Source organism: Propithecus coquereli, unplaced genomic scaffold, assembly GCF_000956105.1.
Source record: "Propithecus coquereli isolate 6110/MARCELLA unplaced genomic scaffold, Pcoq_1.0 Scaffold142, whole genome shotgun sequence".
Taxonomy (NCBI): Eukaryota; Metazoa; Chordata; class Mammalia; order Primates; family Indriidae; genus Propithecus; species Propithecus coquereli.
Genome location: NW_012138525.1, coordinates 3,489,521 through 3,513,688, shown reverse-complemented (window position 1 = coordinate 3,513,688; position 24,168 = coordinate 3,489,521). Strand labels below are relative to the sequence as shown.

The window sequence follows — 24,168 nt, the reverse complement described above, 5'->3', positions numbered from 1 at the left end:
CTCCTCATTTGAAGTCCCAGGGGAGAACATCTGGTACAAATGAGCTGCCCCACTCCTACTCCGTGAGGCCAGAGTGCCCACTGATAACTCCCCACCTGTGCTGTGGCATGCCCAATTGAGTTGTTTGGGAGAGTAATGCTGAAAACATGGCAGTGGTGAATCTAGCAGTGGGTGGCTGTGTTGAGAGACTGCAGCCCCTCTAAGTCTTGCTGGGCCCTTTTAGGTGTGGGATGAGACTGCCTCTCAGAAGAAGCTTCCAGGAAATACAGGTTTTGTGCATTTCAAAGATGAGTCTTATGTTTTAGTTTTGTTAGGGGCTTTAGTTGTTTTAAGGAAATGTATAGGTTTGGTTTGGTTTGCTAGCTCCTTTCTGGAGCCAGATGAAATGCTGGCATATTTCAGGGTTTGGAGAGCATTAATGTCTGAGTGGATTAATGCAAAGTGATACAGTTCATAGCCCAACCATAGATAGTATTTCACAAATGCTTGTTGGACCAATTTATTTATTCAACAGATATTTACTAAGCATTTACCATACGAAGCAGGCACTGTTGTAGGTGCTTGAAATGCATCAGTGAGCAAAAGAGACAAAAGATTTAGTGGAGTTTATGTTCTAATAACTTAAAGTATGTAAAATGTGTTAGGTGATAAGTGCTATGGAAAAGAGAAAAAATAGAACAAGGCAAGGGAATCAGCAGTGGGAGGGAGGATTGGGTCTCAAATTTTAATTAGCGTATTCTGGTTTGTGATTTGGTTGGTAACATGACAGATGAAGCAGTGGACTGAATTATAGGCTCTGGGTCCCAGTTCTGCCAGCTTGCCATGTGACTGTGGGCAGGAGCCTTGCCTTCCCTGAGCCGCCGCCTCTATCACAATCCCTGTTCTGCCATTTACTGGCTTTGTTGCACTTGGTGTGAAGCTCTCTCACCCTCAGCTGCCGGTGGTTTGAGGGGTCTTGAACTTTTTAATTAATACTTTACAGAAGCATGTATGTATTTACATTGAGCTCAAGTCCTGATAGTGGGATATAAAACAGTGATGAAAGAGTCAAGCTCTTAGTGTTTTTTTTTGTTTGTTTGTTTGTTTTTTGAGACAGGATCTTGCTCTCTTGCTCAGGCTGGAGTGCAGTGGTGCAATCATAGTTCACTGTCACCTCAAACTCTTGGGCTCAAGTGATCCAGGTAGCTGGGACTACAGCTGTATACCACCACCACCCTTGGCTAGTGTTTTTTGTTTCTGTTTTTTGGTAGAGATTGGGTGGGGGTGGGGGGTCTCACTATATTGACCAGGCTGGTCTTGAACTTCTGGCCTTAGGTAATCCTACCACCTTAGCCTCCCAAAGTGCTGGGATTACAGGTGTGAGCCACTGCACCTGGCCTTCTTAGCTTTTCATCTTATCAAGATAATAAAGAAAAATCCAGCTGGTTCACATTAGTGTAAAGAGAATACACTTGGAGAAGACATGAACATTCACAACAAATATTTAAAGACATAGAAAAGTTGACAAGTCTCTTTGGTTCCAGTGAGCAGTAATAGATCAATACATAGAAATTTCAGAAAAGCCAATTTCCATTTATAATAAAGACTGACTTGAAACAACTGCAGCTGCCCTCTCGGAAAAGGGCGATTTTTATCATCAATTACTGTGCTCAACTGGGTTTGGACAACTGATCGACAGGGCTTTTGCAGAGCAGAGTCCTTCCTTATGAGGAAGATGAATTATCGAAGATTGCATGGCAGGAGCTGGTAGCGGATCATGATACCTGGAAAGGGAGGATCTGATTTCAGGCCCTAGAAATCATGATTTTCCTGGCCCTTAGTTTCCATATCTATGAATTTAGATTATTCCCAACATTTCTGGGTCTGAATGTCAGTTTCTGCTTCTGCTTACATCCCATAGAGTGTGAGGCTTCCTGTGACCTAGGCTAGTCACTGCTGCCAGCCTGGTGTAGCCCCAAATCCACATCCTCTCCAGTTAAGTGGCTCTTACAGAGCCCAGAGCAGAGGCAGTATCAGGCTTTGGGCTCACAGAGATACCATCCTAGACTTAAGATAGTTAAGTTGAGCAGAAAAATGCCGTGTGAAGAATGACTCAGAACAGGCTCTTGTGAGCAGGCGTCCCTTGGAGTGTGGGTGTTTGGATCTGGGGAGGTGAAGATCATTGCCCATGCCAGGCTGGCTGGGGCTGTTTGGGACATTGTGGAGCCGACAGGTCTGAGCGCTGACTTTAGGGCAGGGAGTTGTGGGTTTGAGCTCTGGTTTGCAGCTCAGTAGCTGGGCGACCTCAGCGAGTTATTCCACCTCTGAGCCTCAGTTTCTCCATCTTTAGTGATGGAGATGGATTTGGCTTGGAATGTTACTCCCTCCCAGGGTGGCTGTAGGGCTCCAGTGAGGTCACAGGTGAGAGCTCACGACTGAGCTGTGGTGTCAGTTCCAGTACTCAGGCCAACAAGGCAGGTGGCAAGTGGGTCAGGCCTGGGCAGATGAGACTTGGAGGTATGTGGGAAGCAAGGCTTGGCCAGGCTTGGAGGGGGCCTGAGGGTTCTGCTTTACGAGTCAGAAGGAAGATGGAGTCTTAGGGAGTTCAGACTGGGTGAAGCGAAGGGGTGAGCTGTGTTTGTGACTTAGAACGGAGAGAAGACAGCAGGAGGGAGAGAAAGGGCATGTGTTCTCAGGGACACCGGGGAGCATGAAGGGGTGCAGGGATGGGCGTGTGGAGAGTGGGATGGCTGATGTGGTGAGGATCTGCGTGGGCAGGGCTGGTGGGCATCCTTGCGTGGGCGGGAGGCTAAGTAGCATCCCCTTCCCTATCCTGAGGGACTGGTCCTCGCTGGGAGGACCAGGATGGAGCCAGCACCTCCTGGAAAGTGATGAGTAATGGCGCGTGTGGCAGCCAGGCGCAGATGCGCTGCAGGCCTGCCCCTTCTCAGGCCCTGCCCTCAGCTTTGCCCCTGTGGGGTGGCCCAGGGAGAGAAGAGTGCCTGCCCTCACTCAGGGTGACGCATCCTGGAAGTCTCACCCAGGGCCAGGAGTGGTGGGCTCTTTGCCAGAGGTACCTGCCTTCCTCCTCGCGCAGGGTCTGGTGGGCCAGGTGCCTCGCTGGCTCGCACAGCTGGTCTGGCTGCGCTCGAGGGGCTTGTCCCCGGGACCTTGTTCTCCCTTTCAGCCTTTGTTCAGTGCCTGCTGTGCACACTGCATTTCTGTGCACGGAGGCACAGGTGGGAAGGGCGTGAAGGCAGACACAACCTGTTCACTTCCAGCTGTGTCACTTCCTCGCCATGTGATGTCAGGCAGTGGCTTCTGTCTCAGAGCCTCGTTGTTGCTCTGTGAGATGAGAAACAGCCATCCTTGCCTGGGAGGGATGGGTGAGCGTTTCACAAAACGTGTGGTCAAAGTGCTGGGCACTGCACCCGGCTCAGCTAGGTCCTGGATCCTGTGAGTGGGTTGCCTTTTCCAGAAGATCCCCTCCTGCCCCCTCCTCAAATGAGAGAAAGGGAATCTTTTAAAAACTTTCTATTTTGAAAAAGAATTTACAGAATAGTTACAACAATAATACAATAGCTGCATGGTGTAGTATGTGCCTACCGTGTAGTCCCAGCTACTCCAAAGGCTGAGGTGGGAGGATCACTTTAGCCCAGGACTTCGAGTCTAGCCTGGGCAACATAGCCCTGTCTCTTAAAAAAATAAAAGAATAATGCAGTGAACTGCCATTTATCCCTCACTTAGATTCAATAATAAGGCAATTAATATGTTTGCCTTATTTATTGTAACTCTCTATTTACAGACTTACTGTTGCCGATGCAGATGAGAGTCAGCTGCAGACATCGTGGCCCTTCACCCCTAAACATTTCAGGGCAATCATCCAAGAATAAGGATGTTACCGTACATAACCAGAGAATGACTTTCATCTGCAGAAACTTTAACGTCGACGTAATACCGTATTTGTTTTCCCGGGCTGCCATGACAAAATACCACAGATGGGGTGGCTTCAACAATAAATTTATTTTCTCACAATTCTGGAGGCCGGAAGTCTAAGGTGAAGGCGTCAGTGGGTTTGGTTTCCCCTGAGGCCTCTGTCCTTGGCCTGCAGATGGCCGCCTTCCCAGCTCTGTCCTTGCCTGGTCTTTGTGTGTGCGTGCGCCCAGCCTCTGTGTGCACAGATCTCCTCGTCTCATAAAGATGCCCGTAAGATTAGATTAGGGCCTACCCCAAAGATCTCGTTTTAACTTGATTACCTCTCTAAAGATGTATCTCCACACATGATTGCATTCTGAGATACTGGTGGTTAGGACGTCAACATACAAATTGGGGGTGGGGCACAATTCAGTCCACAACAAATACTATCATCTAATATGTAGTCCTTACTCAAATTTGCCAGTTGTCCCAATAATATTCTTTGTGGCATTTCCCCCTCCCATCCGTGATCCAATTTTTTTTTTTTTTTTTTTTGAGACAGAGTCTTGCTTTGTCTCCCCAGGTAGAGTACGGTGGTGTCATCATAGCTCACTGCAACCTCAAACTCCTAAGCTCAATAAATCCTCCTCTCTCAGCCTCCCGAGTAGCTGGGATTACAGGCGTGTATCATGACGCCTGCCCGGCTAATTTTTCTATTTTTAGTAGTGACAGGGTCTTGCTTTGCTCAGGCTGGTCCCGAATTCCTGAGCTCAAACAATCCTCCCACCTTGACCTCCCAGAGTGCTAGGATTACAGGTGGGAGCCACTGTGCCCGGCAGAAAGGTGTGTTTTAAGATGTCCAGGTTGCAGCCTTCAGGCTCTGGGCCCACTCAGGTACTACTGCCCCTTCTCTGAAAACCGCACTGTGTAGGCCCAGGGCAGTGCTTGGTGCAGGGGACTGGGGAGCTCCAGGGCACGGAGGCTCTGTCCCCAGAGTGCCCTTGGGGGGCCTGGGGCCTGGGGAGTCTACCAAGGAGGCCAGATGCACGCTCTTCTTATTTTCTTGTTTTAGAAACTTTAAAAATAATTAAAAGTAACCTGTTAGGTTACTTATTACAAAAGCAACGCAAGTTCATTATAGAAAATGCAGACAAGCAAAAAGAGGAAATAAAAATCACTTGACTCTATGCTTACAGGAATGATAATAGTATCCTTTCTCTAGGTGTAAAACACATTATTTCACCAAAATGGGATTTTACTGTAATAGTGTTTTATAACTTTTTACTTTTGATCCGTTCAGCACGTATTTTTTGAGAAGTTACTACGTTCCAGGTGTTTCAGGTACTTGGGATATAGCAATGAGCAAAACAGATACCTGCCCTCAGGGGGCTTATGTTTTTGAGATGAAATAGACATTAGACAAGAAAACAGATAAATGACCAAAATGATGACAGAGCATGCCAACTATGGGTCAGGGTGGACAGAGAGTCTTCCTTGGGAGAGGGAGTAGTGGTGTAAGGTGTGGCTGGGTTCCACGGGGTGGCCACTCTGGTCAGGGGACAGTGAAGCTGACACCTGCAGGATGAGAAAGGACAGAGATACAGTGACCAGCATCTGCTCTGGTCATTGAGTATTTCACTTTATAATAATCCCCCCTTTTTCAAATCTTTTTGATGTTATACTATATCCTTCAACTCTTTTTGTCAAATATTGCCTTTTTGCAGCCGATCTTCCTCTCTCCATCCTAGCTCCAGGCAACCACTGAACTGCTTTCTGTCACTATAAATTAGTTTGCATTTTCTAGAATTTTAAAAAATTGATATGTAATTATGCATATTTATAGGGTACCTGTGAAATTTTGATATGTGCATACCATGTGTAGAATTTCAGGTAAATGGAGTCATACACTCTATTCTTTTTGGTCGGGGTGCTGGGTTTTTGCACTTAGCATTACTGTTCTGAAATTCACCCCTGTCGTGCTTATCAGCAGCTGACCTTTGATGGACGAGTCATATTCCACTGTACAGACATAGCGCCATTTGTCCATTCACCAGTTAGGACATTTGGGTTGTTTTCAGTTTTTATCTGTTTTGATTTAAAATCCTTTTAATCAACTTTATTGAGATATAATTTACATACAATAAAATGCATATACTTCAAAAATATGGTTCATAAGGTTTGATACATGTATAGACCTGATTAAACCCCACCCCAATCAAGATCTAGAACATTCCAGCACCACAGTACAGTCCCTCTTGCCTCTTTGCAGTGTAGCCCCACCCTTTCCCCAAGGCAACCACTGATCCAATTTCTATTGTCTGTTTTGAAATTTTATATAAATAGAATATGTAGTATATATTCTTTTGTATCTGATTTTTTTTTTGCTTAGTTTGATGTTTCTAAAATTTATCCATGTTGGGTATATAGTAGTTCTTTTTTATTATCATGTACTATTCCATGGTATAGCAGTAATTTACTTCAGTTTCCTGTTGGACATTTGAGTTGATTCCAGGTTTTAGCTCTTATGTCTAAAATTGCTGTGAATGTGTACAAGTGTGTGTGTACACATATGCTTTAATTTCTCCTCAGCAGATATCTAAGAGTGGAATTGCAGGGTCACAAAAGTGTATGTTTAACTTTGTGGGAAACTGCCAAACAATTTCCCAAAGCTTTTCGTACCATTTTAACTCCCATCAGAATATGTGAGAATTTGTCACATCTTCAGCAGCACTTGGTATAGTAGATCCTTCTAGTTTTAGATCTTTTAGGGGATGTGAGATGTTACCTCATTGTTTTAACTTGCATTTCTCTGACTAATGTTGTAAAGCGTATTTTCATGAGCTTATTGGCCATTCTTAATTGGTGAAGTAGCTGTTCAACCATTTGCCCATTTTAAAAAATTAGATTGTTCTTTTTTGGGTTATAAGAGTTCTTTATACATTTATAGTTTGAATATAAGCTTTTTGTCAGATATAAGTATCGTGAATGTATTCTCCCTGTCTGTGGCTTGCCTTTTCATTTTTTTAAGTGTCTTTTGAAAAGAAAACAGTTTTAATTTTGATGAAGTCTAATTTATCAATGTTTCTTTTTACTATTAATGCCTTTTATGTCCTTACTCCAAAGTTGCAAAGATTTTTTGATATATTTTTCTCGTGAAGTTTTAGAGTTTTACTTTTTTTAAAGTCTGTGATCCATTTCTAATTAATTTTTAATGTATGATATGAAGTAAGCATTAAAGTTAATTTTTTCCCATGTGGATATCATTGTTCCAGTACCATTTGTTGAAAAGATCATCTTTTGCCCATTGAATTTGCATTGTTGAAAATCAATTAGCCATCTGTGTGCAAGTCTAATTCTAGACTCTGTTCTGTTACATTGAGCTGATACCACACTGTGTTGATTGTCGTAGCTTTGTAGACAGTCTTGAAGTCAGGTGATGTTAGTCTTCCAACTTTGTTCTTTTTCAAAATTGTTTTGGCTATTCTAGGTTTTTGTGTTTCCATATACATTTTAGAATCAGCTTGACAGTTTCTATAAAAAAGCCTGCCAGGGTTTTCATTGAGATTGCCATGAATCTGTAGACCAATTTGTGGAGAACGGACCTCTTAACAATATTGAGTCTGCTAATCCATGAACATTGTGTATCTCTCTATTTATTTAGATCTAATTTAATTTCATGGATAGGAATATTCAATATTAATCATCATTTTTAATGACCGTTTAGTACAATAGTGTGTTGTGTCATTTATTCAATTGCCTATTGTCCATTCAGATTACATCCAGTTTCCCCCCATTTTAAACAGTACTACAGTGAATATCTTTGTGCTGTTTTTTGCACACAACCTTGATTATTTACTTGGAATAAATCTGGAGCCAAGTTAACCCTCTTGACTGTTCTTCGCTATTTGCCTTATACTGTTGGTAATTTGTTGCAGTTGGATGTGGAGTACCAATGACCTAGGCTTGCTTTCAGGAGGCCCATCAGCATGGTGATTTAGAACGGGTTGGCAAACTATGGCAGCTGGCTAGGCTTGTTTTATATGGCCCTCAAATTAAGAATTTTTAAGGATTTAGAAAAAAAGATTGTGTGACAAAGGTTGATGTGACCCATAAAGCTTAAGAAATTTATCATATGGTCCTTTGAAAATTGTCACTCTCAGATTTAGAGCCAGGCTCTGCAGGGGACAGAGCTGATTGCCCCCCCTAATCCCCTCCCATTGCTAACTGGCCAGGTGATTGACTTTGGCCAGGTTCCTTCATTACTTAAAACTCCAGGTCTGTTTCTTCATCTGTAAAATGGCGGTAGTGAGAGTGCATTGAGGGTTGGTAGCCACAGGCTTTTCTTCCTCCTCTTGGGTGTTGCAGAAACTTAAGTTGATTACACATGTGAATCAAGATTGGGCCTGTCACTGTCATCCTAGTCTGGGCTCCAAGGTCACCACCTGGCTCCTGCCCTCCCAGCCATCCAGCTGGAGAGGTGGGGCACATACCAAAGACAGCAAACAAACCCACACACTGCAGCTTAAAATAGTACAGGATTAGTGCCAACCCAGGGCACTTGGCCTCAGCAGAAACAAGGGAAAAAAAAGTAAAAGCCCAGCTTCAAGTGAGGAGGTTTGGACTTTAGAATCTCGAACCCATCATTGTCTTGTGCCTATTTTAAATGTTAGCTTCTAACTGCCTCTCCCCCTTTGAACTGCCCACATCTGGGATAGTGTGGCCCATCAAGGATGGGGGGTAGTGGTGATATGTGGATGAACCTGGTTGGGCCTGTAGCTTGGGGTTGCCTAAGACTTGGGAGTTGGGGGTTCTGAGTAGCAGGGGGTCCTTGAGAGGCTTGAAGGATGATCTAAGGGGCCCAGTGTCATGCATGGAAGGGGCCAGGCCTTCCTGTTCAGAGGGTCAACAGGCTATGGCAGCCTGAGGGGGCAATAGGAGAGGCCCCGAGTCCCCTCCTGCAGACCCTTGAAGGTTTCCTCTCGGGGGATCACAAAGGTAATGTCCCTGCAGTGACTAGGAAAGGTCCGGTGGCCCCTAGGAGGGGCCGACCCTGTTTGCCAGCTCTGCCCAAGCCTTCTGTAGCTGTCGCAGCAGTAATGTGTTTTTACTGTCCCTGCGGATGCACTGGGGAGTGTGTCTAGCACGTGGACATCCCACACAGAGATTCACTTGCCCCTCCTAGGAGGAATTCTGGGCTATTTTTAGCCTCTAGTTGGTGCTAAGAGTGATTTTGAAATAACGGAACTGTGTGATATGCACTGGCTCATCCCCCAGGTTCCTTGCAGAGGCTTCCACTCGCTCTAGACCACGGCAGCCCGTCCCTGTCAGCTGTCGAGGAGGATGCAAGTGCTGGCTGCTGGCTGCTTTACCCAGAGGTAAGCCCACCTCCTCCCCTCAGCTGGAGCCCTGAACACGGACTGAGGAGGAAGTGTGGGTTTTTCTCTTTAGGCGAAATGATGGAATTGTGGTTATGGAATGGGTTTTTTTTTTTTTTAAGTTCTTACTTCTTAGAAAAGTATATATGAATGGAATGTAATTTCACACGTCTGGGATTCGCTACAAAAGCAAGAGGAGGTAGGAGGTTGAGAAGAAGTAAGATTGGCCGTGGTTCTTCATCGATGAATCTAGGGACACGAGAGTGCGTCATACACTTCTGCCTACTTTTGCATGTTTACATTTTCCGTAAGTTAAAAAGAGCAACTGAGTGAGGCCTTAAGAACCTGACGAGCTTGGCCTTAGCTCTGACGTTCCCATCTATGAGACCTTAAACAAGGAGCCCCTGTTTCTTGGTCTGTGAAGTGGGGCTAGTCACAGGTGCCTCAGAGATAGCTGGGAAGGTCGTTAATGAAATAATGCACGAAGGCACTGAGCTCGGTTTCTGGCACCCAGTCGGCCCAATAACTTGTGTTCTGGCCGGGAGTCTGGCTGGTTGACCCCTGACTATTTGGGGGTGGGGAGGGGGATTACAGGAGGATCAGGTGGGCACAGTTTGGCTTCCTTGATTAAACCACTCTTGGTTCCATTTACATTTTTAGTTGGTTTGGAACTTGGCAGCAGTTTGGAACTTTAATCAGTCAGATTCCTGGATATGACTCTGCTAAAATATCAAATAGCTGAAGCATTTGTTTAGTTATGTATTTTTAAATGTTTTTTTTTTTAAATAATCATAGATTCACAGGAAGTTGCAAAAAATTTACCTGGAGGTCCTGTGTACCCTTCACCTCGTTTCCCCTAATAGTAACACATCTTTGATATGTCTGTAGTGCAGCCAGTAAAATGACGTTGGCACACTCCGCAGAGCGTATTCCCATTTGACCAGTTCTGCAGGCTGGTGTGTGAGCTGTGCATGTGTTCAGTTCTGTGCACTTTAGCACACACGCAGATCCACGTAGCCACTGTGACAATCAAGATACAGAGCTGTCCACCACCGAGGAGCTCCCTTGACTGAAACGTTATTTTTCAAGATAGAAATCGTTTCTTTTTCTGATTTAAAAGAGAAAGGAATTACATGCAGTAGAATATCAAGAAAGATACTTGCACCGTGTCATCAGCGATTTATTTTACATTACTTTGTTCTTTCTTATATCATCTTAGTTTTTATCATGAACGTGTATCTTTTTTTGAGACAGAGTCTCGCTCCGTCACCCAGGCTAGAGTGCCGAGCATCAGCCTAGCTCACAGCAACCTCAAACTCCTGGGCTCAGGTGATCCGCCTGCCTCAGCCTTCCAAGTAGCTGGGACTACAGGCATGCACCGCCATGGCCAGCTAGTTTTTCTATTTTTGGTAGAGACGGGGTCTTGCTCTTGCTCAGGCTGGTCTCGAACTCCTGACCTCGGGTAATCCTCCTGCCTTAGCGTCCCAGAGTGCTAGGACTACAAGCATGAGTCACCACGCCCGGCCTGTGTATCATTTCAACAACAGCAACAAAGCTATTTTTTTCATCACTTGAAGCCCTTCACCCCCACACACCCCTATTGATGTTTTGGTGAACACATTTCCAGACCCCTCCAGGTTGCTTGCCTGCCTCTCTGACTTCCTCTTTGCTCTCAAAGGCATTCTCAGGAGGCAGCGCCACATCGCCTGCTTCCCTGCCGGTCCAGTGTTCAACTGTTCTGCAGGTGGGGGCGCCTACAGGAAGTGAGATAGTGGCCTGTTGGGCATTGGCTTGCCAGCGGCTCTCGAGAAGACCTCAGTCTTCTGGCTGCCTTTCCATACCGCCCCTCGTCTGCCTGTCTCTCTAGACGGAGTGAGCTCCCAGACATCGGTTTGGCTTCCTTCTAACAAAGCACCCGCGGTTTTGGATTCTCTGGCATGCAGCTCCATGAACTCAGGCTGGACTCTTGCATCTTTCCTACCAATAATTCTGATCATCGCACCTGATGCTTGCCGGCTACTCTCCCTGTGCCAGGCATCTGATGTACTTTTTTTTTTTTTTGAGACAAAGTGTTGCTCTGTCACCCTGGATAGAGTGCAGTGGCATCGTCATAGCTCACTGCAATGTCCAACTCCTGGGCTCAAGTGATCCTCCTGCCTCAGCCTTCCAAGTACTGGGACTATACGCTCAAGCTACCGTGCCCAGCTAATTTTTCTATTTTTAGTATACACAGGGTCTCGCTTTTGCTCAGACTGGTCTTTTTTTTTTTTTTGAGACAGAGTCTCGCTCCGTCACCCAGGCTAGAGTGCCGAGCATCGTCATAGCTCACTGCAATGTCCAACTCCTGGGCTCAAGTGATCCTCCTGCCTCAGCCTCCCGAGTAGCTGGGACTATAGGCAGGTGCCACCATGCCCGGCTAATTTTTTCTATTTTTAGTTGTTTGGCCAATTTCTTTCTATTTTTAGTAGAGACAGGGTCTCGCTCTTGCTCAGGCTGGTCTCGAACTCCTGAGCTCAAACGATCCACCCGCCTCGGCCTCCCAGAGTGCTAGGATTACAGGCGTGAGCCACCATGCCCAGCCCTGACATACATTGTCTCTGTGAATTCTTGGAGCAACCCACTAGGGTAGCCATTGTCTTCTCAGACAAGGAGAGTGAGGCTCAGAGAGGTTAAGCCATTTCCTTGGATCGCTGGTTGGTTTGTGGCAGACCCTGACTCAAGGCCAAAATGAGCACTTAACCACTGCCTCTCCGCCTCCCACCAACAGTGGCTGCCATTAATGCAGGACTGCTTGTGTCTTCCCATAGGTGAGTCCAGGCCAGAATGGGGGACTCCAGGGACCTTTGCCCTCACGTTGACTCCATAGGGGAGGTGACCAAAGAGGACTTGCTGCTCAAATCTAAGGTAAAAGATCAGACCCTCTGGGGTGGAGGCCCACACCCAGGGCTACTGCTTTCCTGGGGTTTGGATGTTTCTGACACAGCGGAACTGGCTCCCTGACAGTCTCTGCTCAGGCTTTTGTGCAAATGGAAACACTGGCGTCTGTTTGGGGGGCCTTGTTCCGGAGGCTGTGTCTTCACGGCCGTTAATTATAGTTTAGACCAGGCCATTTGGGAGCCGCTGATGGTCTCTGTCCATTAGCTGTTGGGGCGGGTGCCCAGAGCCTCTGCAAAGCAGGGAGCGAATGCTGCTTTCAGAATCCAGGAGCGTGTTGACAAATGTGACCTGAAGAGGGCCCAGGGAGGCCTGAGTGGGAGGCTGAGCCTCTTCTCTGAGTAGGAGGATGTGTTGTCATTGTCTCCTTTTGTTGTTAAATTAAAATTTTTTGGAAAAGCAACACTATCATGTGGTGGAAAAATGAAACAATTTCGGAACATAAATGTCAAGAAATTCCCCCCCATCCCAGCGCCCACCCTCCTTGTCTCACACTTAGGTGATCACATTGTTGGCTTCTTTTGTATCTTTTCCGTTTCTTTATGTGAATACGAGGAGGTATGCGTATTTTAAATTTTGCCCTTTCTTGCATAAAAGATGGTGTACTATGATCGCTGTTTTGTAACTTGCTTTATTCACCTAGCGATGTATTGGAGCTCTTTCAACTTCAGGACAGAGACAGCTTTCTCGTTCTTTGTCTGGAAGTTGCATCATATTTCATCGTGTGGGCACGATAACTGACCCTCTACGGGCTGATGCTTGGACTCTGCAGCTTCTTGCCAGTACAAACAATGCTGCAGCGAATGGCCTCAGAGAAATGTCATTGTGTCCACGAGAGCTATGTGCAGGCACATTCCCAGGAGTGGGCTAATTGGGTCAGATTCCTAGACATATTGCTGAGTCGTCTTTCTAGTCACCTAATGCCGGTCATTTGGCCTCACTGCATCAGCGGGTTCTTGGTGGCCTTTGGCCTGAGCTGGTTAGTCATGGGCCTGGGTGTGGGAGCAGTTCTTCAAAGTGTCCATAGCTGCTTTTGAAGTGATTTTGCGTCTCTCGTGGTGCTGAGTCTGCTCAGCAGAGTGAGCCTTGGGTGCAGGCACTGTCTGATGCTGGGTTTCTTCTGAGTCTAGGGGAGTCTGAGAGCAGAGGGGAAGTGAGGCGGGTGGGAGGAGGAAGGCAGGACGTGGCAGGGTTCAGGCTGGGATTGGCACCCTTTCAGAAGCACGTTAGTGCCTCTGGAGCAGAGACCAAATGTATCTGGGGCACTCTGGGCCTGTGTGTCAGAAAGCACATCTTTGGCACCTCTCTGAGTATCTGGAAAGTTACAAAACAAAACCACTGTTTTAAAATACTCAGAAGAAAAAGGGTATGAGCAGGTAGCTCACAGTGAAATGCAAATGGACAAGAAACTTTTAGAAAAGGATGCTTAACTTTACCAGTGGTCAAGGATATTGCTAATGGAAACAGGATGATACCATTTTTCAGATAGGCAAAAACAGACTGAGCCCATTCACAGCTGGAGAAAATGGACTACTCGTATTGTGATGGGAATTACTGTAACCTTTAGGGAAACAGTTCTGCTGCTGGGAATTTATCCAGCAGAAATGTAAGTACCAGTTATAAAGAGACGGATACAGCAGGATTTATTGAGCATTATTTGTAAAAAGGAAAGACTGGTGGCAGCCAAATACTCATCAAGAAGGGAATGGGCGGATACATTCTGGTGTGTCCATAATGTGAGACACTGTGCAGTTATTGCAAAGATGAGATGTGGCGTCTGTGTACAGACTTAGAAAAGTGACCATAAGTAGGTGACAAATGCATGCTACAAAGAAGTGTATATCGTATGATCTTATTTTTACTAAAAATCCCCCCCCAAGATCTATGCGTATATGTTTGTATTAGAATGAATGGAGGGATGTGCTTCAATTGTTACAGCATATCATATCACATATAGCATATATGTAGCATATGTATCACATATAGCATACAATTTGAATTGCTACAGCCAGCATGTAATACTTTCCTAAATCAAATGACTGAAATGAAAATAAAAAGCTGGGAAGATGGGAGTGAAATGTGAAATTAAAAACTCACAAGCGATTATAATTCAGAAGGCCAGGGGCTGTTCTGAGTCTGCTCAGCAGACAGGCTGATCTCCTCCCGCCCTGCAGCATCCCCAGTGAGACCCTAAATCACAGACTGCAGATCTCAGGCCCGTTGTATGGCATCAGCTGCTTCTCCTCAACACTGTCGAGGGTTCTGTGTTCAGGCTCTTCACAAACACAGCCGGCATCTGCATTTAGCGAGCAGGAGGAGTCCCCCTGGAGGACTGGGGGCCAGCATGGCTACACACAGGGGGAAACCAGCCTTTCCTGGGGGGAGCTTTAAGGGACCTTGCTGCTCAGGGGCCCAGGCTCCTGGGCTTCACCTTCTGACCTTGTTCTGCAACAGTGGTGTGACCTCTCTGAGCCCCGTTTCTCATCTGTGCAAAGGGGATCTTGGTGGGACCTCTGGACAGACTGTGGTGGGGATCACGTGAGCAACGTGTAAAGAACTTGGCTGGAGGTTCGGCTCATTGCGGTCCCTCACCAGGTGTCCGTCTTCACTCTGATAGAGCCTGGCACTGTGACTGCAGCAGAGATCGTCACATAGAATTCATCTCACAACTGATGGGAGCACGGCAGATGCTGTAGGATCTCAGTTGAGGACTGCTGTTCTAGACATGCACAGACAAAATTAGTTAGGGCACAGTTTAAGTTTCTGTAACAAAGAGACCCTGAAATACAGTAGCTTAAATGAGATAGAAGTTTATTTTTCTCTCATAGAACAGACCAGAGGTAGGTAGGGCTGGTAGAGTGGCATTGCCATTCTTAACATGTGGCTTTCATCTCTGAGTCCAAGGTGGTTGCTTCAGCTCCTGCCATCACATCCACATTCCAGCGAATGGTAAGAGGAGAAAGAGCAAGGGTGGCATACAGTTCAGAAATGGCGCACATGACTTTTGCTGTCATCTCATTGGGTAGAACAGCCACATGATCACAGTGGAGGCTGGGAAACAGTCTGTAGCTGGCTGGCCATATGCTCAGCTAGAATTCATGTGTTCTATTATTAAAGCAGGAAAGGGGGAGAAAGGATCTTGGTAGACAAGGAGCAGGTTCTGTCAGAACCTGGGTGTTTTCAGTGGTTGACAGGTATATTGATCTCCTCATTCATAGCAGGCCCTGTAAATTCACAGGGGTAGGTCAAATAGACCATCCCTCTTGCATGGAGTCCAGAGTCTAAATGAGGAGAAAGGCTTAAATAAATAAGTTCCATGGAGGCAGAGTAGAAGAGGTGATGAGAGAGTATATTAAGGGGTCCGTTTAAGTTTTAAATGATTTTATTTGAAAATGTTTTTATAGGCACATAATAAAAATTCAAACAGTGAGATAAAAAGTGCCTCCGTGAGGATCCCGACTTAGATGTGTAAACTGGCGAAGGCCTTTCTGAGGCAGGGCTTTGAAGCTGAGCCTTTAGGGTGTGTCAGCCAGGTGGAGCCAGGTGGAGCCAGGTGTGGGCACCCTCCAGGTGGGAGCAGCCCCTGTGCTCAGCCCCGATAGGCTGCTCACACTTGTTCTTTCTCTCTCACCTTAACTCTCACAGGGAACCTGCCAGTCTTGTGGTGTCAGTGGACCAAACCTGTGGGCCTGTCTCCAGGTAAAGGATCCTTGAGGCCATTGAGGGTACGGAGCTCACTCTGGACTCTGGGTTGGGAACGTCTGTCCCTATGGGCGCTGCCAGAAGCCTTGGGCAGGGACACAGGGCTCCAGAGACAGCAAGTCCCTGGGCTGGACACTCTGAAAGCCATTAAAAATGACAGGATAAAAGCAAGTTGGAGAAGACTCTGGACTGAATGGTCCCATCTTGACAAGAGGCAAGATTCTATAGGGCACATGTATGAGAGGCAACGTGGGCGTCTTGGCTTTGAGGCTTAGCAATCTCTCCCTGGGCCAGTCTGGTCTCTTCCCTGGGCCTTCGTTTCCCCATGTCCCCGTACTGGCACACTGACAGCTGTCCCTGCCTCCCGGGTTGGGGTGTGACTTACAGGACAGATGCCTGTGATGGACGCAGCATGGTGCGAGGCCCGGAGACAATGTCCAGGAGAATCTGGAAATGCTTTGATTCCTTTTACTCTTTTTAATAAGCAGTAGATGTGGCAAAACATGACAGTTTTTTCTGGGAGGTAGAATTACAGGTAATTTTCTCTTTTTTTTTGTAGTATCTTAAAATTTTTCTATACATATGTATTTTTATAATCATACTAAAAATGACTGTTACTTAAAATTTCTTTTTTACCAAACCTCACAAATACAAGCAAAAAAGAGCTGGGGAGTCAGTCTTTGCAGAAGACGCAGGGGCAATGTTTACAATGGCCGTCCCTGCCCAATGTGAGCTTCAGGTGTAGGGACCTGTGTTCCTTTGGGGTGGTAGAGCCTCAATCCCTTGTGGGTCATGTTTGGTAGAGTTGGGGGACACTGACTGATGTTGGGGTGGAGTCAGAGACACTGCTTTGACACTGTGCTCTTCGCCAGTCCCAGTCCCCTCTCTTTTCCTCTCCCCAGGTTGCCTGCCCCTACGTTGGCTGCGGAGAGTCCTTTGCTGACCACAGCACCATCCACGCGCAGGTGAGTGTGGTAGTCGAGAGCATGGGCCCTGCAGCCAGACCGCCTGGGGCTCAAACCCCAGCTCCAGCCACCTCCCAGCTCCATCTGCCTGCTCTGGGCCTCAGTGGCTGGGCTGCAAAATGCGGTAATCATAGCAGGGGTGCTGCAAAGAAGCAGGGGAGTGAGGGTGAAAGCATTTTGCATGTGTACCTGTCTGATAAATGGCAGCCTTTGGTTTCCTGGCTGGAGGGCGAGCAAAAACTGAGCTTCCAGCCTCTGTCCTGACGGGGCCTCCTACTGAGGCTGAGGAGCAGAGGCAGCCCCGGTGCACGCCGGGGCACCTAGTAGGCCAGTGTAACTCCGCCCTTATTTAGGTTCCTTCCCTTTAGGCAAAAAATCACAACCTGACAGTGAACCTGACCACGTTCCGCGTGTGGTGTTATGCCTGTGAGAAGGAGGTGTTCCTGGAGCAGCGGCTCGCAGCCCACCCACCGGGCTCCTCACCCAAGTTCTCGGAGCAGGTAACAGATGCAGCGGGATCTCTTTGGTGGTTGGCGACACTGTCAAGGACCGGGGCAGTGTGACCGGTGCATTGGTGGAACGTGGGTCCGTGGGTCTCAGACGTAGCCTGTTCCCGGGTTGGTGTGTGTGCAGGTGACTTTGAGGAGCTCGTGTCAGCAAATGCTCCCTGAGCCTGACCAGGTGCCAAGGCTCGTGTGAGGCTGTGAGGTGCAGAGGTGACTAAGGGTGGCACCTCCTTCAAGGAGTGCAGAGGGTGTGGGGCAGCCACATGGAAGTGCAGGGTTGGGGTGGGCTCAGGGTCACGGCGTGAGTGTAGACCCTTCCAGACCTTGTGGAAAGGGCTAACAAGGTCACAGCCCTGGCAGTCCCGGATCCAAAATGTTTCCTGAGAGAATCCCGAGTAGTGACCACAGTGCCCTTCTCTGGGCAGCACTGGACAACACCTGGGTGGCATGCTGGCCAGAGAGCAGGAGGGTGCTGTGCAGCCCCTGGGGATGGCAGGCCGGCAAGCCACTCCCTGCAGGGCCCCACGCCCGGCCCCTGGGGAACGGTCCGTCAGCCCAGCGGTCACTTGGGCCCTGGAGTGGCGGAGGCTGGGACGCGGGGACGGTGCGCACGTGCGTTGCCGTCTCCTCCCCATTAGGACGGTCTGAGAGGTGCTAGATAAGTGCTTACTGAATACATTTGTGAACCTGGTGGATATTTCTGAGTTTTTACAAAAGCTATAGAATAATACATACAATACCCTGTTTTTATGTATATACGGCTGTATTAACAGTTAAGTCTACACATATGCATACAGACTATTAACCGTGGTTCTCTCAGGAAAATGGGGTTGCATGTTTTTCTGTTTCTGTTTTTTCCCAAATTATAAATAAATTATTATTTTCATTATTGCAAATAAAAAATACAAGTCAGGGAGTTCCCAGGGTGAGGCCACCAACCCCACAGAGTCCTCTGCTCAGATGGACTGATTCAGCCCGGCGTGGGGCTTCGGGGCTTCCCTCCCTCGGGGTGGGGGGCACGTGGGCCTCTGACCCCAGCCCCTCTCCTTCTCCCTCCCCGTTTTTCCTCTGGGTCTTTAACACAGGACTCTCCGCCACCCTCCCACCCTCTGAAAGCTGTTCCCATCGCCGTGGCTGACGAAGGAGAGTCCGAGTCAGAGGACGATGACCTGAAACCTCGAGGTAACGGCCCCCAGAACGGGGCAAGCTTTGGGGCCAGGCTGGGACAAAGCACCAGGGTCTCATCTCCGTCTCTGCTGGTGCCGTGCTGCCGGGGCCCGGAAGGGCAGGGTGGTGGGTGAGCTGTCCAGCGTGGTGGCGTCCCTCAGAGAGCCGGCCGGCCTAGCTGAGGTCCTGGAGACCTGGCCTTTGTTCCTCTCTCAGCCATGTGACCCTGGGCAGGTGGCCCCTTTGCCCCTGGGCCTCCTCATCCGTATGGCATGGACAGCGGGCCTTGCGGGGTTTGGGGGACAAAGGAGCCTGTCTGTTAAATACACTCAGGTAACTGTAGCCATGTGAGCAGGAACCACGTTAACTTACTTGGAAGATTTCTGGGGTTGAACACCTCCACCCATGTCCTCTGCTTGGGTCCCGGGGGGCTGAGAGCCACAGCTGAGTGTGACTTGCAGGGTCTCCTCCAGGGCACTCACCTCCCCTCCCTTGTCACGTTTGTTCCCCAGGCCTGACGGGCATGAAGAACCTTGGGAACTCCTGCTACATGAACGCTGCCCTGCAGGCCCTGTCCAATTGGTAGGTGTCAGTTGTCTGGGGGTAGCCACGGGGGACTGACCCTGGCCAAGCCCTGGGAGCAGCAGCAGCCCCCAAGCTGTGTTGCACGTGTTGCCCACAGATGCATCAATCCCTAAAATCAGGCATGTCCCAGCAGTCCCTCTTGTCGGAATTTATCCTAAGAGATACCAAGAAAGTTGTTTATTCCAGGATGCTCGTTGCTCTGTTGTTTATTAGAAATAATTTAAAGGCCCAACTGCAAGGGGTACAGATTCATTGTAGCCCAGCCTCACAGTGAATGCAGGGAAGACGGTGCAGGGCGGCAGGTGCTACAACGGAAGGGTTCGGACGCTGGCAAGCGTGGGACAAAGGCTGTGAGGCTGTGTGTGGCACAGTCTCACCATGGGGGAATGTGATTTTTCCTCCGAGGATGAGCCGTCAGCTGTGAGGCCTGGGATGTCCCCTGTGTCTGAAATCACAGGGCACAGTGGCCTCGAGCTCCTGGTCTCCTACCGAGCGGGGATTCAGTGTATATATGTTAAGGGAAAGAGGGAGGGAATGGATAAGTATGCGTAGAAAAGTCTGGAAGGATAAAGGTGAATTATGTTGTTTGCGTATTTATATCTTCTACTTTTCTTACAATAAATGTGTTTTTCTTACGTAACAAGATAACTTTAAAAAACACAAGGGCTGGGTGCAGTGGCGCACACCTGTGGTCCCAGCTACCTGGGAGGGTGAAGCAGGAATGCTTGAGCGCAGGAGTTCAAGGCGGTTGTGCGCTATGATTACACCTGGGAACGGCCACTGCGCTCCAGCCCAGGCAACAGAGTGAGACCCTGTCTCTTAAATAAATAAATACATAATAAGGAAAAGAGGAGTGGGGTGATGTCTTCAGCTGGGGAGACGCCTTCTGCAGAATGGGCCGTTGGAGGAGGAGGAGCTGGTCCCTCTCTTGTTCATGCCACAGCCGTCCCTGGCCTGTGGGCTGCCATCAGGAAATCCGCAGCTAACCTAGGAGAGAAAGGGGGCGTTTTTGTTTCCTGGGGCAGCCACTGCAAAGTACCACAGACCAGGTGGCTTCAACAACAGAAACTCACTGTCTCTGAGCTCTGGGGGCCGGAAGTCTGCCGTCAAGGTGTCGGCAGGGTTGGTTCCTTCCGGGGCCTCTTTCCTTGGCTTGTAGACCCACCTTCTCCCTGGGTCCTCACGTGTTCCTTCTTCTGCGTGCACGTGTATCGGGCGTCTCCCTTGTGTGTCCAAGCTTCCTCTTCTTAGAAGAATGGTCATGTTGGATTAGAATCCACCCTAACAGCCTCATTGTGACTTAGTCACCACCTTAAAGTCCCTGTCTCCAAAGATGCTGACATGCTGGGAGTTAGGTCTTCAACCTCGGGATTTTAGGGGGACACAAGCCAGGCCATACAGGTGGGATCCTCTTAGTCACCTGCAGGCATTTCTGGGTCCAGGGGCCCTCTGTGTGTCCCTGCACAAGCGCTTGGGCTCTTGCTTCCGTACCTAGCTCTTCATAAACAATGCCACACGCCTCTTCCCCTCCTGACCCGGCTCCCTCTCCCCTGCCCCTAGCCCGCCGCTGACCCAGTTCTTCCTGGAGTGTGGAGGCCTGGTGCGCACGGACAAGAAGCCGGCCCTGTGCAAGAGTTACCAGAAGCTGGTCTCTGAGGTCTGGCACAAGAAACGGTGAGTGACGGAGGCCCTGACCTTGGGCAGTGTGTGGGGACCGGGTTTTCTGTCAGCAGCCTTGATTGAGCACTTCCTATGGATTTGGCCCCGAGTCCAGCGCTTGCCTTGCTTTGTCCCAGGTGATGCTTTGGCAAATGCTTGCCCTAGCAAGCCTGTGGGGTATGGCGTGCACCCAACCCTGTTTTACAAATGGAGAAACCAAGGTGCAGAGAGCTTTAAGTATCTTGCTCAAGGTCACTCGGCCTGCGAAAGGGAAGCCAGAATTTGAGCCAGGTGTTGACCCTGGCTGGCAGCCAGCCACTGCGCAGCGTCTGTGCCGAGAGACATGCGTGACCAGTGCTGGGCCTCGGCCCCGACTCTGCACGTGTGGAGCTGGGCCGGGATATCTGGCATGGTGTGAAATGAGTTTAAAGACCAGAAACTTGGACTACATCCGTTTCTCCAGGAAATGTCAAAGTCGGCCATAATTTAAAATGAGTGCATAGAAATGTATTAAGTATAGAAGCAGATTAAAAAACATACAATACAGTGTAATTCCAATTGTGTCAGAAGCCAAGTTTAAGTGTTTACCTGTATGTACTTTTGTTTGTGTTTTCACAGAATAATCTAGAAATCTTTTTTTTTTGAGACAGAGTCTCACTTTTGCCTCGGCTAGAGTGCCGTGGCGTCAGCCTAGCTCACAGCAACCTCAAACTCCTGGGCTCAAGCGATCCTCCTGCCTCAGCCTCCCGAGTAGCTGGGACTACAGGCATGTGCCACTATGCCTGGCTAATTTTTTATATATATATATTTTTAGTTGTCCAGCTAATTTCTTTCTATTTCTAGTAGTGACGGGGTCTCGTTCTTGCTCAGGCTGGTCTCGAACTCCTGAGCTCAGAACGATCTGCCCGCCTCGGCCTCCCAGAGTGCTAGGATTACAGGCGTGAGCCACCATGCCCAGCCTAATCTAGAAATCTTAATGGTAGTTATCTTGGTGTGGTACCATCAGTGATAGTGTTTCTTTGTGTGCTTTTCTGAAATTTTAGATTTTTTGATAATGAACATAAGACTTTTGAAATGAGAAAAACCACAATAAATATTTTAGAATGAAAACAGCGTTTAAAGTGGGCTTGTCACGGACTAGTAGGAAATGATGCCATCCCGGTCAAGAGCTCCCTGCCTGGGCAAGGCCGCCGTGACTTGATGCTTTCTTTCTTGTCCCTGGAGTTGTGTGAGCCTGCTGGTGCCCCTGGCCAGGGAGGCCCTTCCCCAAACCTCAGGAAACACCTCTGAGTCTGTCCAGCTTCCTGGCTGTCTGCTTCTCTCAGGGGTGGATGGCCCCACGAGGCCGCCTGCACTGACAGTGTGGTCTTCCTACAGGCCAAGCTACGTGGTCCCCACCAGCCTGTCTCACGGGATCAAGTTGGTCAACCCAATGTTTCGAGGCTATGCCCAGCAGGTAAGGGGACACCTAAGCCATTCCAAGGCCTGTCTGTGAAGCCAAAGCCAGAGTGGAAAGTGGCAGCAGGAGCTGAGCACCCAGCAGGCCCCGTGGACCAGGCTCTCACGCCTAACTCGTCATGTGTGCGGGGACATTGGAGCCTCCCAGCAACCTGCTGGTGTTTATCCCCACCTTACAGGTGGGGAGACTGAGGCCCAGGGGACCAAGTCCCGTGCCCAGGTCACACCACTGGTACATGACGGGAAGTTTGAACTCAGGCAGCCCAGCCTGAGTCCATGTCCCTCAGCGCTGCACCCAGAACGGCACGTGGTTTCTTATTCTCCAAACCACAGGCAAAATTTCACTTTATTAATATAAAAACTTTGATTAAAAAAGGTTTTTAATCTGGTAAACACCTTTGAAACCAACCATGTTTTTCTAGTGAATAAAATTACAAGACCAAGACAAAGCAGAATGCAGCCGCGCCTCAGCCTCGGCCCCGGGCTGGCGGTCCCTGCGGCGCGGTGCTCACGCGAGACTGCTCCACGGCCGGGCCTTTGTCTGCTGGGCCTGCGAGCAGAGCTGGACCTGTCTGGGTTGCCTCTGCTGCTGCCTGATGTGGGACCACGATGGAGAGGTGGTCACTTGGGGGGTGCCTTTGGCCCTCTCCTTCTGCCCCCATCACCCTGCCGGCTGTCCTGTCCCGGGGTGAGATCTGCTGGGCATTTGACTCCTGTCCAAGAAGTCCAGGGCTGTCTGAAGCACCTCTTTTTGAGGAATAATAACATCTACAATGGTCCAAATGTACTGTGGTCTGTTTATTAGTAGTCATGATTTGCCATGTAAACGCGGCCCTTTTAATCCTCACAGAATTCTCATGAAGTGGGTACTGTTGTCACCCACATGCATGTTACAGGTAAGGAGCTGAGGCTTAGAGAGGTTCTACACCTCACTCAGGTCACACAGCGCACAGTAGGAAGGATGGGATTCAGGCGTGGCTGAGCCCACCCCTCACCACCGTGCTACCCTGACCCTGCACGAGGCACCCTGCCGGGCCTTGGCCCTGGGTGAGGACGCCATTAAGTAGGGCCACGTGGTACCCGTCTGGACTGCAGCAGAAGTACCTTTCTCTGGTTCTCGGGCATAATGTAGGGGGCTTTTCTGAGTCTGAAACGTAGACGCAGCTGTGGGCCTTCTTAATGGCCAGAGGATGGTTTCGTGCTTCCGCATGGATTAAATTTGGCAAGAAACACAGTACTTTTGTTAAAAGGAAGAACCAGAAAGAGAAGTAGATGGCCTATGAAAGCCTTGTTCTTAAAAGGGCTTTTCAGTACGCCTGACAAAGGACACGTGTCCCTCTCCCTAATACAACGTAGCTGGTGCTCAGTTCCGCTGATCTTGGCACCTGACTCTTTGCCCAGGGAAACGCATCCTGACCCCTGCCTTTTCCTGCACGAGAACTGGGCCAGGTTCTGCGCTCCAGCCGTGACTCGAGGCTGGCTCTGGGGCTGCCTGACCACCCTCCCTATCAGGACTTGGGCTGGGGCCTGCTTCTGACATGGGCAGAGCTGGCCTTGGAACCTAGGTCCTCCTTCATGGCCTGCCGCCACCACAGGTGCCGCCAGCTGTCCAGGTTGGCGCCGTTGCCGCCTTCTGACCTTGCATAGCACTTCCTGCCCTGGCTTCCTGCTGGGCTGGTGAGAATAAAACTGTCACCGCTGTGATTTGAGACCCAGCCAAGCCTGCAGAGGCAGCTTAGCCCAAGTCATACTCAGGTCTGTGGGAAGTGAGAGCCGCCTCCAGGCCTGTACTCAGGCCCCCGTGTCGCAAGGGCAGATTCAGGCACGCAGGCTGAGGGGCACAAGAGAGGTACATGGGGGCTAACAGAGGGACTGGTAGAGAAGCGGGAGGCAGAGGAAGGGTGGATCATGGAGGTGGCCTGA

General features: G+C 48.9%; 1 protein-coding gene across 1 annotated transcript in view; it reads left to right on the top strand.

The window, feature by feature from the left end:
* Positions 1-24,168, top strand: part of USP20 (ubiquitin specific peptidase 20) — a 38,493-nt gene that overhangs the window by 1,818 nt on the left and 12,507 nt on the right. Inside the window, exons 2-10 of the mRNA XM_012639790.1 lie at positions 9,169-9,269; positions 12,077-12,173; positions 15,849-15,902; positions 16,808-16,870; positions 17,239-17,370; positions 18,462-18,558; positions 19,056-19,125; positions 20,689-20,802; positions 22,165-22,243. Coding sequence (XP_012495244.1) covers positions 12,093-12,173; positions 15,849-15,902; positions 16,808-16,870; positions 17,239-17,370; positions 18,462-18,558; positions 19,056-19,125; positions 20,689-20,802; positions 22,165-22,243 — 690 coding nt within the window. The 5' untranslated portion in view covers positions 9,169-9,269; positions 12,077-12,092. The remainder of the gene's footprint in view (positions 1-9,168; positions 9,270-12,076; positions 12,174-15,848; positions 15,903-16,807; positions 16,871-17,238; positions 17,371-18,461; positions 18,559-19,055; positions 19,126-20,688; positions 20,803-22,164; positions 22,244-24,168) is intronic.